General features: G+C 39.2%; 1 protein-coding gene across 2 annotated transcripts in view; it reads left to right on the top strand.

The window, feature by feature from the left end:
• Positions 1 to 3,325: 3,325 nt before the first annotated feature.
• The window catches only part of LOC106075512 (uncharacterized), a 51,023-nt gene continuing 35,812 nt past the window's right edge, over positions 3,326 to 18,536 (top strand). The window contains exons 1-6 of one of the 2 annotated variants that reach the window (XM_056016643.1): positions 3,326 to 3,559; positions 4,643 to 4,776; positions 7,552 to 7,649; positions 10,279 to 10,446; positions 14,777 to 14,908; positions 17,658 to 17,713. In XM_056016643.1, the coding sequence (XP_055872618.1) occupies positions 3,508 to 3,559; positions 4,643 to 4,776; positions 7,552 to 7,649; positions 10,279 to 10,446; positions 14,777 to 14,908; positions 17,658 to 17,713 (640 nt within the window). In that variant the 5' untranslated portion in view covers positions 3,326 to 3,507. Of the gene's footprint in view, positions 3,560 to 4,642; positions 4,777 to 7,551; positions 7,650 to 10,278; positions 10,455 to 14,776; positions 14,909 to 17,657; positions 17,714 to 18,536 lie in introns of those variants that run through there. The other variant, XM_056016644.1, reaches the window with a different exon arrangement.

Below are 18,536 nucleotides of genomic sequence, written 5' to 3'. Positions count from 1 at the left end.
GTACTAATATATACAATAATACCTGCACTAGACACAAAGTAAATATAGCATTAATGGGCTGTAAGTTGAACATTAAAAAAAATAAATAAATAAAATAAAATAATTCTTAAATGAAAACAAAGGTTATCTAAAGGGGAAGAACTCCGTCCTTAAAACTATATCTATCAATAATGTACAAGTTATTTCCCATATTCGAGCTCAAACAAAAATATTTAATTATAAATAATTAATTGACTAATGGACCTCATATACACCAAAACGGTCACGTGATAATATTGATAAAACAACGAAAAAAAAATATGTCCCGTGATAACCATTGTTGAATAAAATTAGATCGTAATTTGTATAGAAGAGATAGAGAAGCAGATGAGCCATTACCAAAGGTTTACAATTGGCGAATGAGGTTGTCACAGTCTCGATTGTCACAGCCTGTTAGATGTTGACCTCGGGTCATGAGCGTGAACGACACGTGAAACATCGGATTTATAAAGAGGAAGAATGACTAAATTGACTGTCAGTCAGTAGTATCTTTTGGGCGGTCAAAGACAGTAGTCACTTGAAGTCTTTTGAGATACTACACGTATTTCAAATAGTTGTTGCATGTACTTAGAGCTGGATACCTATTATTGATAATACTGTGGCAGAAGTCCATTGAGTATTTTGTATTTATTGATGCATGTTTTGTTAGGTACAATTATATATAGTTCGCCCATCGTGGTTCGATGATGACCACTTTTGTCAACTAGGGGGCTGACGACTTTGCACTGGGGTTTTGTGCTTCCTCATGCTGCTGTTGATACCTATGTGAACCAGGAATGTTCGGGGTGCACACTGGGCAGGTTGCTCCAGCTGGAGCTAATGTATTGGGGGGGGGGTGATCAAGTGACTTGCGCTGAAAATTTTGATTAAAGTGAGGAGGATTGGTGCAACACGTCGACCTCACTCTCTCGCCCTAAAGCCCATTCTTTTCCAGAAGCAAAATTGTTTCAAGACTTCCGGGGAGGAGTTTAAGTGCATTGGATGACCTAGACTTTCTGTGTGTCTTGTCCTGCTCTAGAGTGCGCCACAGCACTGTGCTGGTAGTTGCCTTTCTGTCAAACCTAGCATGTGAAGTCTGGACTTGGCTGCCTGTGCGAAACTTCACAAAACTAGACACATCGGATAGGTACAATAAATAATTGTTTAGAGTATCAACTTGATCGGAGAATGCGTGAGGGAGAATTAACGCTAACAATTTATTAAGGTGATTAAACACTCTGACAGGCAAAAAGGAAGAAATCCTTACTGTAAAGAGTAGAAATCTGAGCATGACTCAAAAGTCGTTCTTTAAGGTACAGTGGAAGGAGCAGGAAACAAAAAAAAAAGGCCTCTTTCTTGATATTCTTCTAAGAAAAGGTGATGTCAGGTAAACATGGAGGGACTATGCATGACGCGTAGGACGTAATCATCTTCTTTTTTCAAGTAACGTCTGTATTATCTATATTATAAAGTAGAATGTGAGGGGTATGTATGTATGTATGTTACTTATAGACATCAAAACCGCTTGACCAATCTTGATAAAACTAGGCAGGAATGTTCCTTGGGTACCAACTTAGACCTTAGTGAATGTATTGTAGCCCTAAAACAAATGTAAGACCCTCAAAAAAAAATAAAGTTGTCCGACTCTATTACAGCTATAGTATTTTATGGATCTAGGCCATGTCTACAATGTTGACATGAGAAAAGATAGAAAGGATTTAGACCTAGATCTAATTTTAAGAAATACACTTTGCGCAGATAGTTTTTTACTTTGACACATGAAAAGACAAAAGAAGATCCATTGATTTCATTATATAATAAAATTAACCTTCAATTTTGTGTTTCAAAAGCATTTTTTACATTAATTAGTTCCTTATATCTGTGATTACAGATTTCCTGACGAACATTCTTTCATTAGACAATTCCGTAATGAATCGCGTACTAAATATTAATTCGTTTGTTTACTTTATAATCCCATCCCTAGATCTAAAACTCTAATTCAACTCTAAGATGATAAAACTTCTCTTCGCACATATAGTTTTATACTTTAACACATAAACATATTAATTAAAGTCCATTCATTTCATATTTTGATCAAATAAACATTCAAATTTGGTTTTCTAAAGCTACATTCGCCTACTAAAAGGTGCGAAACCGAGTTGAGATAGGCCTAGATCTATATTCATTCATGAATCGCGTACTAAATATAATTTCGTTTAATTGTTCACTTTATAATCCCATTCATTTAACAAAGCTATCGCTCTTTTCGTTTTTAATAGATAAGAATGTATCGACTTCGGGTAAACCCATTTTCGCAAACCTAATTTTATTTTCGTAGCGAAAGAGAAATAACGTGAAAGGATCATTAGCTAAGTTTAACATACATATAAATCCAATCCACTAGATTATTCAAAAGCATTTTTTACATAAATTAGTTCCTGATATCTACAGATTTCCTGGCGAACATTCTTTCATTAGACATTACCAAATGGTTACACATTAACACATCTCTCTTCTTCAAAACTTCTTGAGGTCTGAGTCTATTTCTAGGCCTAGGTCTAAAACTCTTACTGAACTCTAAGATGATAAAACTTCTTTTCGCAAAGATAGTTTTATGCTTTAACACATAAACATACTAATTATTGTCCATTCATTTGATATTTTAATCAAATTAACATTCAAATTTGTTTTTCTAAAGCATTTTTAATACATTCGTTCGCTGTTCGCTAAAGCTGCGTAGCCGTGTTGAGATAGGCCTATATTCATTCATGAAAAAAAGCTCACGCATGCGCAGCACAGAACTCTAGATTAGTGTAGATTTAGATCTACGTCTACCTCAAGATCTACTTTATACTTTATACACATGAACATACAAAATTTAGTCTATTCATCTCAAATTTTAATCAAATATATGTAGGCCTACAAGCAAATGTTTTAATTTGAAAAAAAAAAAGGATTTAATTAAGCCTATTAGCTATTTTGATTTAATAGCTTCATTCACAGTATTCACACTATTTTTACATTGACACATTCGCTTTACTTATTACATTATTATTTCGTTTAATTGTTTACAAAACACTCTCAGTGACTATATCGACAGTAATGCGCAAATAAAGACCCGCGGGTCGCGGGTAACATATGTCTAGTATAAGATAAGATAACTGACACAGCACCGCTACGACAAAAGTCAAGAGACAGATGAGATTAGATGAGAGAGATTAAATACACAAATATCCTGGAACCAAAATCGTCAGAGCACAAAGAGGAAGTCACTCTCTTTGACATAATTCGTGGGTTGTATATATGTTTATCGCTTCCATACATATATTGTCTAGTACAATTTTATTTTAAACCTAGATCTAAATGTGATCAAAGCATTTAGACAATTACTAATTATCATAGACACATAGGTGTGGTTTGGTATATTTAATTAGCCGTCAGCTTATACTTTCTTACCGTGGCATTAAATCACGGTCTGTTCTTTGTGAGATGTTTTGTTTTACAGTTGCCATCATGTCTGTAATATTTCTGTTGAGATGTGGTAAGTATCTACCGTAAATCCTTCAAATCTACTAATGGTTTAGGTCTACTAATGTGTAATATAACTATTTATTCATGGCCGGTCATACAGATTGCGGGGCCCTATGCGAAATGGATTGCGCGGGGCCTAGTCTGGATAGCGATAAGGATAACAAGTGAAAATTAAGATTTATTTGTTTTTGTTTAAAAATAAATACGTCTTTGCATTTTGTTCATACCATAGACTTATATATATATATATATATATATATATATATATATATATATATATATATATATATATATATATATATATATATATATATATACTAGACTGGAAGCCGGAAATAAATTCCTATTCACGACTGATTTACGTGAAAAAAATATATATTCGTAAAACTTATATATTCTATTAATATATTAATAAAACATTAAATTTACTTAGTTGTCGTTCAGTTTCGGTTCTCTAATGCTGACTATACCATGCTTGTTTTTTCTAAGTGTTGTCAAGCCAAATTTCTTATCCGAAAAAGACATTATTCAACCAGTTGATAACCTCTAAAATTACATTAAAAACTACATTAAAAACATTATAGAATAATCACCGTATAAGGCACGTAGAAATTACATGCTATAAATAAATTCTGGTCTAATAGTAGTTAAAGAAGCTTTGTAAACAAAACAAAAACTTATGTAGAAAATTTAAAGAAACTAAGGCAGAAAGAGTTTAGAAAAAGTATATTAAAATTAAACACTTAACCCATAAAGTAAGCAGAAATGTGCAGAGATATTACATAAGCTATGTAATATCTAAGGATAACAACAAAAAACTATAGATATACATTAAGTCCAAAAAAACGGAAACAACAGGCATATCACCATTAAAGGAGAAGATAACCTAACACATAATGATAATGAAACTAAAACTAACATACTATATAAATACATTGCATCAGGTTTCTCAGCCCCACTTAAACATACATACCTTTTTTTTTTATTTGTTTACCGGAATTAGAATCGGTCCACACAGGAAGGATGATTACTACCCAAAAAGAACAAAAAGCTATTATGTTAATTTATTTTTGACATTGTTTTGTTCAAAAAGGTGACTCCGTTTCAGAATTAGACATAAATTCACGAGGGCAATTGTTTCTTGTCACGTATCCTAACTTCACTATTGAGGAACGGACATCTTCCCTAATCTTTTCAGTTACAGCAATAGTAGAAGCCTCTAACGACGTAAGTTATTATTCGAACATTACCCCATCTTGCTAATACCCTGCCAAAAGGTATGACCCCCATCTCGCTAATACCCTGCCAAAAGGTATGACCCCATCTTGCTAATACCCTGCCAAAAGGTATGACCCCCATCTCGCTAATACCCTGCCAAAAGATATGACCCCATATTGCTAATACCCTGCCAAAAGATTTGACCCCATCTCGCTAATATCCTGCCAAAAGGTATGACGCCATCTCGCTAATACCCCGCCAAAAGGTATGACCCCATCTTGCTAATACCCTGCCAAAAGGTATGACCCCCATCTCGCTAATACCCTGCCAAAAGATATGACCCCATATTGCTAATACCCTGCCAAAAGATTTGACCCCATCTCGCTAATTCCCTGCCAAAATGTATGACCCCATCTCGCTAATACCCTGCCAAAAGGTATGACCCCATATTGCTAATACCCTGCTAAAAGATTTGATCCCATCTCGCTAATACACTGCCAAAAGATATGACCCAATCTCGCTAATACCCTGCTAAAAGGTATGACCCCATCTCGCTAATATCCTGCCAAAAGGTATGACCCCATATTGCTAATACCCTGCCAAAAGGTATGACCCCCCCATCTCGCTAATACCCTGCCAAAAGGTATGACCCCATCTTGCTAATACCCTGCAAAAAGGTATGCCTTTAATCTCGCTAATACCCTGCCAAAAGGTATGACCCCATCTCGGTAATACCCTGCCAAAAGGTATGATCCCCCATCTTGCTAATACCCTGCCAAAAGGTATGACCCCATCTTGCTAATACCCTGCAAAAAGGTATGCCTTTCATCTCGCTAATACCCTGCCAAAAGGTATGACCCCATCTCGGTAATACCCTGCCAAAAGGTATGACCCCATCTCGGTAATACCCTGCCAAAAGGTATGACCCCCCATCTCGTTAATAGCCTGCCAAAAGGTATGACCCCATCTTGCTAATACCCTGCCAAAAGGTATGACCCCATCTCGCTAATACCCTTCCTAAAGCTGTGGCCCCATCTCGCTATTACCCTGCCAAAAGGTATGACCCCATCTTGCTAATACCCTGCCGAAAGGTATGACCCCATCTCGGTGATACCCTGCCAAAAGGTATGACCCCATCACGGTGATACCCTGCCAAAAGGTATGACCCCATCTCGGTGATACCCTGCCAAAAGGTATGACCCCATCTCGGTAATACCCTGCCAAAAGGTATGACCCCCCCATCTCGCTATTACCCTGCCAAAAGGTATGACCCCATCTCGGTGATACCCTGCCAAAAGGTATGTCTCTCATCTCGCTAATCCACTGCCAAAAGGTATGACAACCATCTCGCTAATCCACTGCCAAAAGGTATGACAACCATCTCGCTAATACCCTGCAGAAAGGTATGACCGCCATCTCGCTAATACCCTGACAAAAGGTATGACCCTGACAATATATATATATATATATATTTCTGCTGGAACTGCCTTTCCTTTTCACAAAGCTTATTTTAACTCTCATTCTGTCTGTCTATTTGTCTGACATGATTATTGTACAGAGAAGCGATATCTGGGTAGATTTTACCGTAATTGGTTTTCAAAAGCGTTTACAAAAAAAAAAAAGGGATGGGGGGGATGACAGAATTTGAACTCGTACCTCACGCCTCCTAGGGCCGACATGCTAACCATTCTTCTACTTATGACTAGGGAAGATTATATAGTTATACATTGTTTATTACAATTTAAATGTGACATATCAAGGGGAATAATTCAGCGTATACCACAGCTTCTGCCATGTAAAATTTCTTTCCCTTTTTTCGAGATAACAAACACAATAATTAATTACGAATACGAATTTGTTAGTTAAGAAATCGGTGGCGCGTTGGCTGAGCGGTAAAACGTTAGGCGTCTGAACAGGTTAGGGTTTTTTGATTTCAGGATGTTTTGGCGCCTCTGAGTCCAGCCAGCTCTAAAGAGTACCTGACATTAGTTGGGGAAAAGTAAAGGCTGTTGGTCGTTGTGCAGGCCACATGACATCCTCGTTAACCGTAGGCCATACAAATAGATGAACTGTTACATCATCTGCCCTGTAGACCACAAGGTCTGAAGGGGGAACTTTACTTGTACTAGTTAAATAATTGATGTAGGTTTTTTTTATTGATTCTGGTGTTGTTAGGTAGGAGAAATCGAAAATCAGACATGGTAAAGATCGGTCAGCCTCCGCTGACATTTAATTGCCAAGTCTCAGGTCTGAAGTCAGTACTAACTTAACTAAAAATCGCTCGTCTGACATTTTGTACGAACCCAGTAGTTGTCATGCCGTAATGTGTAATATATCTCTTTATCAATAATAGGATATTAGTTTGTTATAAAGTTGAGAGCACTGCCCCGGTCTTGCGGTTAGCGCGCAGGACTGATTATCTCTATGGCCCCGGTATTATACCCTGCTCGATGCCATCCCCCGTCGTCCAGCGGAAGATTTGGATAAGAAAGTAAATTATCTTTATCTTTGAAGAAACATCTAAAACATGTAAAACATTTTACAGAAAAAAAAATTGTCTTTGAATCTTTGAAACATTATTATTTTTTGACAATAAAACAAAAATCGCGTCTTGAATATTCCTTGCGAATATGCGGAGCCGACAGGGATCCGACTCGGACGTGGGCCGCCTCTGAGTTAGTGTTACAACACAAACTCTTTTTGTAATCTTGTTTTAATGTTTCACTTGTTTTAAGTTTAAGTTTAGTTTATATATATGTATTATGTTTGAAATATTTTCTGCAGGTGGAATTACTTTACAAAAATGAAACACTGGCGTTTACACATCTGTGGAGTGGCCTCGTTAAAGGAAATTACGATTTTAAAATAAAAGGGGAATATATGTGAGTATAGGAGTTCTCTCTCTCTAATTCTTTCTCTCTAAGACTAAGACTGCTTTATTGATCCTTACGGAAATTTGTTGTGATTACAAGGACTCGTTTCTCATATAAAGACAACACAACAGAAAAATACACAAAAATACAACAGACAACATAAAGAGTTCATTCAGCGACTACAAACAGGTATCTTGGTGCATTTCATGTTTCCTGATCAATGAGTGGCGGTGATAGAGTCTGACCGAGTGAGGTACGAACGAGTTTTTGTACCGCTCCGTTCTTGTCTCTCATTTTTTTTTCCTCTCTCTTTTTTCTACTGACATTCTCTCGTCTCTTATACGGGAATAAGTAATAAATAAATGCTAATTTTTTTCTTTTCTTTCTACGTGTCTTTAACGAGTGGTGTAACATCCATGGCGCGAAGGGGTTCAATGAACCCGGGCCATCGACCATTTAGGGGCCCACAGCCAGTGACGAAACAACATATGGGGATGGGGTCATTGCGTTTGGACCCATGGCTCGTGCCCAATTGGTGCCCACGTGATCCCTTGGGGATGACACAGTTGGCACTTTTGTAAAAGCCGATATAAAACTACTCACATTGGAATGTCTTTTGGACAATATACACACTACTCCATTTTTTTATTTCTGTTACGCAATAAATTAGTTTTTTTGGAGAGGGAGAGGGAGAAAAGGGGGGGGGGGGGCAACAATTTCTTTTTGAACCCAGGCCCACGGGTAACTTGCTACGCCACTGTCTTAAACTATCATGCTGGTGTATTTAAAGCAAATTTCAATTTCGCTGGTTAATTGCCTTTTTTTTTTCAGAACTCTTGGGACTAAAATATAATTCCTTGTAGTCTCCTTACCAGCGTTCACAGAGAAATTACGGCAGGTTATAATAAACTAGTTGACCGGCGGCGTAGCATACGCCACTATTTTGCCGGGCCAACTTTAGGCCACTGCAACCTATGCGGCCGCAGTGGGCAGAGCACTTTCATAGTATCCGCGCTAATTTTAGGTGTATAAATTATTAAATTAAACCATTTTATAACTTATAACAGATTTCCCGTGGCCTCCTGTCGATTTAACAGGAGGTCCTGGAAATCTTCTGAAATTGCAAAATATTCGAAAAAGTCCTGGAAATATCCAGAAATTATTAAAATTTTTTGAAAAAACATACCAATCTCCTGAAATATATACACGAAAATTGTCTTTTTTTTTTCACTCTTAAATTACCTAGGATAACTCCCTCCGTCCGAGTTTCAAAAGTAAAAGAGTGATCTTTCCATTGTGTCCGAACTCTTGAGCGTGCTCTCTCGCTTCCATAGTTCCTACAGAGTAGATTACTCCCCCCCCCCTTTTTTTTTTTTGATGTGAGGTAGAAAAAAAAAAAAGAGTGATATTGCTACGGTCCCGCCCTGCTATTTTGTGACTACGTGTTCCCCCCCCCCCTCTTGTTTTCTCATGGACTATCCGCAGAGTGATCTTTCCTTTACTCTTCCCTACTCGTTTAAACTGTTGATGGAAGAAGAGAATTATGTATATATATATATATATATATATATATATATATATATATATATATATATATATATATATATAGAGAGAGAGAGAGAGAGAGAGATAGATAGATAGATAGATAGATAGATAGATAGATAGATAGATAGATAGATAGATAGATAGATAGATAGATAGATAGATAGATAGATACTCTTAGAAATGCTTAGGGCTTGGTTGATATAACAGGGTAAATATTTACTCTAATGAGTATTAATCTTTTTTTTATTTTCTTTTTTTTTTTTTTAGAATAAAAAAAAAATTGTCCGTTTTGCTTAAGGCAAGGATGCTGTTAGCATAGCTGCCTATAACATGTCCTGCCTCAGACAAGGATGTTCCTTTCGTAGCTGCCTATAACATGCCCTGCCTCAGACAAGGATGTTCCTTTCGTAGCTGCCTATAACATGCCCTGCCTCAGACAAGGATGTTCCTTTCGTAGCTGCCTATAACATGTCCTGCCTCAGTCAAGGATGTTACTTGCGTAGCTGCCTATAACATGCCCTGCCTAAGTCAAGGATGTTCGTTGCTTAGCTGCCTATAACATGTCCTGCCTCAGTCAAGGATGTTACTTGCGTAGCTGCCTATAACATGCCCTGCCTCAGACAAGGATGTTCCTTGCTTATCTGCCTATAACATGCCCTGCCTCAGACAAGGATGTTCCTTGCGTAGCTGCCTATTACATGCCCTGCCTAAGTCAAGGATGTTCGTTGCTTAGCTGCCTATAACATGCCCTGCCTCAGACAAGGATGTTCCTTGCTTATCTGCCTATAACATGCCCTGCCTCAGACAAGGATGTTCCTTGCGTAGCTGCCTATTACATGCCCTGCCTAAGTCAAGGATGTTCCTTGCTTAGCTGCCTAAAACATGCCCTGCCTCAGAAAAGGATGCTCCTTGCGTAGCTGCCTTTACCTTTTTCTGTCCCAGAGGGAATCTTTAATTCTACTCCTGAGTTATCTCTCTAACCTTACTTTCTCCTTCTCCTTCTTTATCTTTATTTCTTTTTTTTTTTACATAGTTTTTTTTTTGTATTATTTACTTAAATTTTTGTTTTGTTTTTGCTTTTTTTGACATTAAGCTTCGGAGTCAGCGACGAGACGGCAAATGTAGCTACGCCTTTTGTCATCACGAGCTCATTATTGATTTCATTGACGGTCCTTGTTTTCGTTAACCAAGCGAACATGGCTTCTTTCCAGGTGTTGCCTGTAAGCTCCTGGGGCAAAAGTTACGTCATCGTTACACTAAAGTAAATGAGTAAGCTTTTTTTTTTTTTTTTTTTTAATCTTGTTCTTACTTCCGTGATATAAAAGTAAAACAAAAACTAGTTCCTCTTTCAGACCTTGCGATATATGGGGAAGATGATGTAAAGATTATGTTTGTATGGCCCACGGTTAACGAGGGTGTCATGTCACCAGCACAACGACCACCCAGCCTTTTACTTTTTCACATCTAATGTCAGGTACCCGTTAGAGCCTGGTGGACTCGAAGGCGCCCGAAAAAAATGTCAGAGACGTCTTACCTAACACGAAAAACAAATTTTTGATCATTATTTATAAAAGCAGGTGCGATGTCTTTACTTTTAATTCGCAAAATAGTATTGACCAGTGCATGCTTCTTTCTTCATTAGGCAAAAATTGACACCAATAGACCGTCTCACCATTGTTTTCTTCAACCTTTATGAACCTTAACTCTTCTTACTGTTATAACCCTATTGGCGGCGCGAGAGGGTTAACTGTAGGTTCAGTTGACACACGTGAACTTAGGCAAATCACTCAGGGCAATGGCTGTCGAGGGACAAGGGACAGTACTCCTAGTACACAGATATGACCCGCGTTATGGTCATGTGATCGAAAGCCTACGTGAAACAGAGTCACAGTGTGTGTGAAGGCAGTGCAGTTCAAGACCGGAGACCGGGTCTGTTAGTCGGCCATAAAGTCGGTCCTGGTTGAGTCCTCAGGTGTTATTATGTACGAGTCTAGGAAGAGATAGAGACAATAGAGTTTTGTACGGTGATGTACAATGTAACATTTTAGTTGTTGATATGTTGCCAATAGTCTAGTATTGGATGTTATCTACTTATTCACTTATTTTTAAAGTACCAGATTAACCAGAGCTCTTGTTGTCAAGTTCTTGATGTGTTGTTGTATGTTTAGCAGTGTTTACAGAAGGCCTGATTAGGAGAGATCATAGCATTACTATTCGGAAAATTGCGTTGTAGACGCCAGAAGGTTGAATTCCTGAAGATCAAAACGAAAAAAAAAATGCATAACTCTGGGGCTCCGTCCTAGAACCTGCTTAAGAGGGAACCTCCGCGGGCACGTTGCCCTGCCTCATCGTGGCGCCCGCGTGGAAACGGCCATTTGAGGAAGTGGCTAGGCTAAATGGGTAGCAACACAGGACTCCCGTGGGGATGCCCACGGGTAGACGAGAGTCCACTCATTGCACGGGCGGGGTTGTAATAAAGTCCCCACAAACATGTCACCAATCCATGCGCTGTTCCTCAAAGGGACCGTTACATAAATGGCGGATCCCGCACAGTTAGCTTGGTACATTGAAGGAAAATGGCAGAAGTCCCCAGTGCATTCTCGGCCTTCGGGGGCCGAACGCATCGGTCAACAGCAATGCCTTACATAGGCTTTGTCTAGGGTCTCTCCCAAACAGAACTGTGTGTTCACACAGGTTTTTTTTTTACTGTTTGGCGTCCAAACAGGTTTTTTTTCAAACTTAGAGCTCGAAGAGCCTTCGGCTCAGCTCTTAGACATCAACAAGAGGGAACCTCCAATAGCAATATTTTTCTTAAGTGCATAAAAATTATCAATGATCTAAAAAGAAAGACTAAATAAATTTTTTAAGCTTAAAATGAGAAGCCATAATGTAAATTTGTTTTCAAACCTAACCCTAAAACTAACTCTTAATATACCCGCAAAGAAAATCAATCTGGAAATTTGAAGTTAAAAAATATCACTGAATGTTTCTTATCTTTTTCAATACATCTTTAAGACACTCCGAAACCACTCTGGAAGTTTAAAGGGCTATATAGACAGAGACACAGAGAGAGAGACACACACACACACACAGACACAGAGAGAAGAATAGACAGATAAACAGATAGGGAGAGAGACAGAGACAGACAAAGTAAGACTGAAAGAGGGAAAGACAGAGAGAGAGAGAGACACATAAAGCGGGAGACAAAGACAGAGAGAGAGACACATAAAGCGGGAGACAAAGACAGAGAGAGAGACACATAAAGCGGGAGACAAAGACAGAGAGAGAGACACACATAAAGCGGGAGACAAAGACAGAGAGAGAGAGACACATAAAGCGGGAGACAGAGAAAGACAGAGAGAGAGACACACATAAAGCAAGAGACAAAGACAGAGAGAGAGACACACATAAAGCGGGAGACAAAGACAGAGAGAGAGAGACACATAAAGCGGGAGACAAAGACAGAGAGAGAGAGACACATAAAGCGGGAGACAGAAAAAGACAGAGAGAGAGAGACATGAAGCGGGAGACAGAGAAAGACAGAGAGAGAGAGACATAAAGCAGGAGACACATAAAGCGGGAGACAAAGACAGAGAGAGACACACATAAAGCGGGAGACAAAGACAGAGAGAGAGAGACACATAAAGCGGGAGACAGAGAAAGACAGAGAGAGAGAGACATGAAGCGGGAGACAGAGAAAGACTGAGAGAGAGACACATAAAGCGGGAGACAGAGAAAGACAGAGAGAGAGAGACATAAAGCGGGAGACACATAAAGCGGGAGACAAAGACAGAGAGAGAGACACATAAAGCGGGAGACAAAGACAGAGAGAGAGACACACATAAAGCGGGAGACAAAGACAGAGAGAGAGACACATAAAGCGGGAGACAGAGAAAGACAGAGAGAGAGACACACATAAAGCGGGAGACAAAGACAGAGAGAGAGACACATAAAGCGGGAGACAAAGACAGAGAGAGAGAGACATAAAGCGGGAGACAAAGACAGAGAGAGAGACACACATAAAGCGGGAGACAGAGACAGAGAGAGAGAGACACATAAAGCGGGAGACAGAGAAAGACAGAGAGAGAGACACATAAAGCGGGAGACAGAGAAAGACAGAGAGAGAGACACACATAAAGCGGGAGACAAAGACAGAGAGAGAGACACATAAAGCGGGAGACAAAGACAGAGAGAGAGACACATAAAGTGGGAGACAGAGACAGAGAGAGAGACACATAAAGCGGGAGACAGAGAAAGACAGAGAGAGAGAGAGACATAAAGCAGGAGACAAAGACAGAGAGAGAGACACACATAAAGCGGGAGACAAAGACAGAGAGAGAGACACACATAAAGCGGGAGACAAAGACAGAGAGAGAGAGAGACATAAAGCGGGAGACAGAGAAAGACAGAGAGAGAGAGACACACATAAAGCGGGAGACAAAGACAGAGAGAGAGACACACATAAAGCGGGAGACAAAGACAGAGAGAGAGACACATAAAGCGGGAGACAAAGACAGAGAGAGAGACACATAAAGCGGGAGACAGAGAAAGACAGAGAGAGAGACACATAAAGCGGGAGACAGAGAAAGACAGAGAGAGAGACACATAAAGCGGGAGACAAAGACAGAGAGAGAGACACATAAAACGGGAGACAGAGAAAGACAGAGAGAGAGACACATAAAGCGGGAGACAGAGAAAGACAGAGAGAGAGAGACATAAAGCGGGAGACACATAAAGCGGGAGACAGAGAAAGACAGAGAGAGAGACACATAAAGCGGGAGACAAAGACAGAGAGAGAGAGACATAAAGCGGGAGACAAAGACAGAGAGAGAGAGAGAGACACACATAAAGCGGGAGACAGAGAAAGACAGATAGACAGAGACACATAAAGCGGGAGACAGAGAAAGACAGAGAGAGAGACACATAAAGCGGGAGACAGAGAAATACGGAGAGAGAGACATGCAAATAGACAGGCAGAGAGTGACAGATAGACGGATAGAGAGACACTGAGAGACACCCTCTTTAACCGTAGGCCACAGAATCATATGCCCTTTACATCATCTGCCCGATAGACCGCAAAATGGAACTTTACTTTTTACTTTTGAGAGGCTCAGAGAGAAAGACAGCGAGAGAGATTAAAGACAGAGAAAAACAGAGACAGAGAGAGATGGACATGGAAAAAGATAGAAAAAGACAGAGAAAGAAAGAGAGAGAAGGAGAGAGCAAGAAAAACAGAAGGAAAGAGACAGAGGCGAAGAGCCAGAGAGAGAGAAAATGAGAGACACACACACACACACACAAAAACAGAGACGGAGAGGACCAGTGAGAGATATAGAGAGAGGCAGAGAGACAAAGAGAGAGAGAGAGACAGTGAAAGACAGAAGGAAAGACGGAGACAGACAGCGAGAGAGAAAGACAGAAAGACATACAGAAAGAGAGAGACAGAGAGACACAGAGAGCAAGAGAAACATAGTAAGAGAGACAGAGAGAGAGAGAGAGAGAGACAGGGAGAGACAACTAAGGAGCACATCAGTACTATGTTACAGATACATGTACCAAAAACAAATACCATTTTCTTTCTATTTTCTCAGCCTCAATCCTACTTTTCACATCCTAAGCCAAGTAAAACAGCGAGCCCATATAGACTGGAGATGCTCTTCCTATTGCACCTTATACTTTCGGAACAAACCGACAATTGCAAAAGGCGAAATACTTCTTGAGAGGTATCTAATAAGCAATAGACCACATTAGCAAGTCGATATACATAACATATATATATATATGCACAAATATATAGCCGCTTTAGCCACTTTGCAGCCGGACGGACCAGAGTTTTTTCTCCGGGGCGCATTCATGGGAGTTAGTTGGTGTCGTGCGCATCTTGCTTGGTATTTTCTTTTGAGCACCATAAGGTTTCGTGAGTTTCTGTCCCTAACGGTTCGCCTAGGTTGTCATTACGTTTTTGCTTTTGTTGGGGGTTGTGCTGACTTTGCTGAGTTGGCGTTCTTTGATGTTTTCTTCCCCCAGTATTGGGTAAGTTAGTTTATTTTAACTGCTTTCTGAATGTCGTATCTCGAAATTCGCGGGTCCTATGGTCTTGGGAATGGCGATCTCAAGGAATGTTTACTTTTTATTATTTAAAGACGCATGCTTGGGACTGTCGTAGTCAGTATAAGTTATGCCTGATTCATGGTGTTATTTGTTATGGCCCGTGCATCTAAGGCATTGGGTTGTAGGCTGTTTCGTGATTGAATTATGGCACCCAGTTTAAGGTGTGATATATTTCGTTGCCTAATATGTATACCTTGTGTTTCCTTTGTAAATACTATGGACCTTTATTCATCACTCATGCCATAATAGTTTATACATTCATTAAATTGTTAGACGTACAATCTTGTTGTTAACTAATGGACATTCACTTACGTTATCATTAATATTGTTCACGTTGAACAACTGTTGGTATTCACTACATGTTCTGGCTGGGGAGCACGGGACCGTGTATCATACCCTAACTAAACTGTTACGTCTTTATTATAGGTGGCTTCATACATAATCACACACCATCTCATACGTGACACAGAATAATTTATAATAGGCCTATCTGTTCATAGATTCTGCTAGCTTTAAAGTATCAACCAGTAATAATGTTTAAATCAAGAAGGTAAATAAAAGAAAAAAAAATAGATTAATATGAATACTAGTATGCTATTTAGATTTTTTTAAAAAATTCAGTAAAACGAGCTATGTAAAAGCCGAATATCAAATTTTATTATCCGGCCATAATCATTTCCGGCCGAACATCAAAAAGCACTATCCGGTGCACCCCTATTAGGTATAGCTGCAAGGCAACAGAGGTTTGAATTCAGCGTTTTCCTTCTCCTAGGTGGGTAGTCAGCCATGGCTAATGAACTCCTCCTGCCCGAAGCTTACTGGTTAAGGGGCCTTAAATGTGTGCCTCATGCGAAACAAAACCTAACTATTGAAGACGTTCACTCCTGTTTCACTCAAATGTTACAAGTGAAATGTTCATATTAAACTATTTGGATATGCCCCGGGGCCTGCGGGCCTAAGCCTGGATATTACTCATCTACTCGACTGGATTTAGATCTATGTTAAACATGGTGAATGTTCCCTTTATTACTAAAAATTATAAGTAGTGTGAAAATGGGTTTACCCATTTAGACGACATAGTCATATCACTTATAAAGTACTATAAAACGGGTTTACCCGCTTTTTTTAAAAGTTTCATTCTTAAATAAAGTTACAATTAGGCAATTGTTGTTTTTTTTTACTGGTTGTGGGAGGGACATTAAACATATGTCGCGGTCTACGTCATTATCTAAGTAACCTTTATGCCAAGTTTTATCAAGAGTGGTGAAGCGATTCTGATTTTTATTCTGGACATACATACAGACTATACATACATTTATATATATATATATATATATATATATATATATATATATATACTAGCCTAACATTACCCGCGGCCTGCGGGTCTAATGTTGTGTTTACTAATCTAGTAGATTGGATTTAGATGCATGTTAAAACCATAGACTATATATATACAGGACTGCCAACACTAAGGGTAACTAAGCATAAGTTTCGTTCAACTCCAAAATGTGAGACGAGGTACTTCCGGTATAAACTTATTTTATGACATTCACGATGTTTGAATGATGATGCCAGCTTGGATAATATATTTCTCTTTTCATCACATTTCACAATTTCTTTTTACACTGTATACTATTAATATGAGTTAAATAAGCGATTAATAAGAGAGTCAATACAGTTTTGAGAGTGTCATTTATTACCCAAGTAGCCTATAGGCCTATAATGGGTGATAAAAGGTAAGTCTGTGAGATCGTCATTTCCCCCTCGGGGAGTCGGACCACACAATGATCCATCTTACACCCACGTACAAACCGGTTTTAAAAACAACAAAACCCGAAATACAGTCCATCAACTCACGGTCTGATGACGCTGGAGCAAACAGATTGGGACTGTATTGGGACATGTTTGTAAACAACTGCCCAGACAGATGAACTTAACACAACTGTTAATTCGCACATCCAGTTCTGTGAAAACATAAGTATATCAAAGAAGAAAATTAAAAAAAAACATTCAGTAATAATAGACCCTGGATGACCAACATTAAAAATTGACATTCTGTCATCATCGAGAAGTACATAGAAGTCTATTTGTAAAGCAAAAGTCTATTTGTAAAGCGCTGGTTATGAGTGTCTAAGGGTTTTTTTTAATAGTGTGTGAAAGTTGTTCTCATGTGCATCTATATCATGCATCTATATTGTTATTGTACAGTAGTTACGCTGAGGCTGTCAATTGTAGTCAAAATGAATTTCCATTTGTTTGGATCAATAAAGTTATCTTATCTATCTTATCTAATTACAATTTTAGAATCTTACATAAATAAAGACATTGTTAAAAATATTTCCTTTATTTTCCTTACAGCGGCATGTCTCTGGCCATCTCCTACTGTTCCACAGACTACCCTGGCAATCTTACTGGTAATAGTTCTAAGATAAAAAAAAAAGTTTCATGGCTGGCCCCGTCAGATAGGGCAGATATAAGGTCAACTGTTTCATTGGCTGCCTGGTCGTGAGGTTTGCGCGCTGGACTGTCGTTCAGATTTATCGATGGTCCAGGGTTCAAACCCCTGCCCGCTCTCATCCCCCGTCGTCCTGCGGGAGGTTTGGACTAGGAAGTAATTATCTTCAACTCTGAAGGAACATCCGAAACATGTAAAACATTAAACAAACAAACAAAACATTTTACAAACATTGGCCAACGGTTAACAAGCAGGTCATATAGAAGCTTTCGTGGGTATGAGCAATTAAGGTGTGAACGTAAATATAGAGTTGAAGCTAGGTGCTGATGGAATGTATTTATGTTGTCCACTTGTCATTATGAGAGACACACAATTAGATAGAACCATTGTTTGTCTAATACATGCCTAACGGCTGTCAGTTTCGGCTCTATTGAAGTCGTTGGTGAACGGATGCTGCGAGGTGGGGGGGGGGGAGAGGGGCTAGCTAGGGCATGTGACCATTGACCAATGGGGTGGTAATTAGCATACGAGCGGAATGACTCTGGACCAGAAGAATGTTTTTTGGACATTCCGATGGTCTAGAGGTTAAGTTTGCTTAGTGCGTTATCGCTAGGCGGTGTAATCGTTTTCAGAGTCACTGGTTCGAGCCTTGGTCGGCGCAGTCCTTATTTTCGTAGCATTTTAATTCACTACTTTCTCTCTTAAAAACTTGGTCCCTGGTGCTGTTCTTTGTGGCAAACATCAAGCGTGCAGTCAAGGATATGGGGAAAAATGCCATCAGG

Source organism: Biomphalaria glabrata, chromosome 18 (genome assembly GCF_947242115.1).
Source record: "Biomphalaria glabrata chromosome 18, xgBioGlab47.1, whole genome shotgun sequence".
NCBI classification, from domain to species: Eukaryota; Metazoa; Mollusca; class Gastropoda; family Planorbidae; genus Biomphalaria; species Biomphalaria glabrata.
Note: the sequence above shows the minus strand (reverse complement) of the source record. Positions and strands in the feature narration are given on the sequence as shown.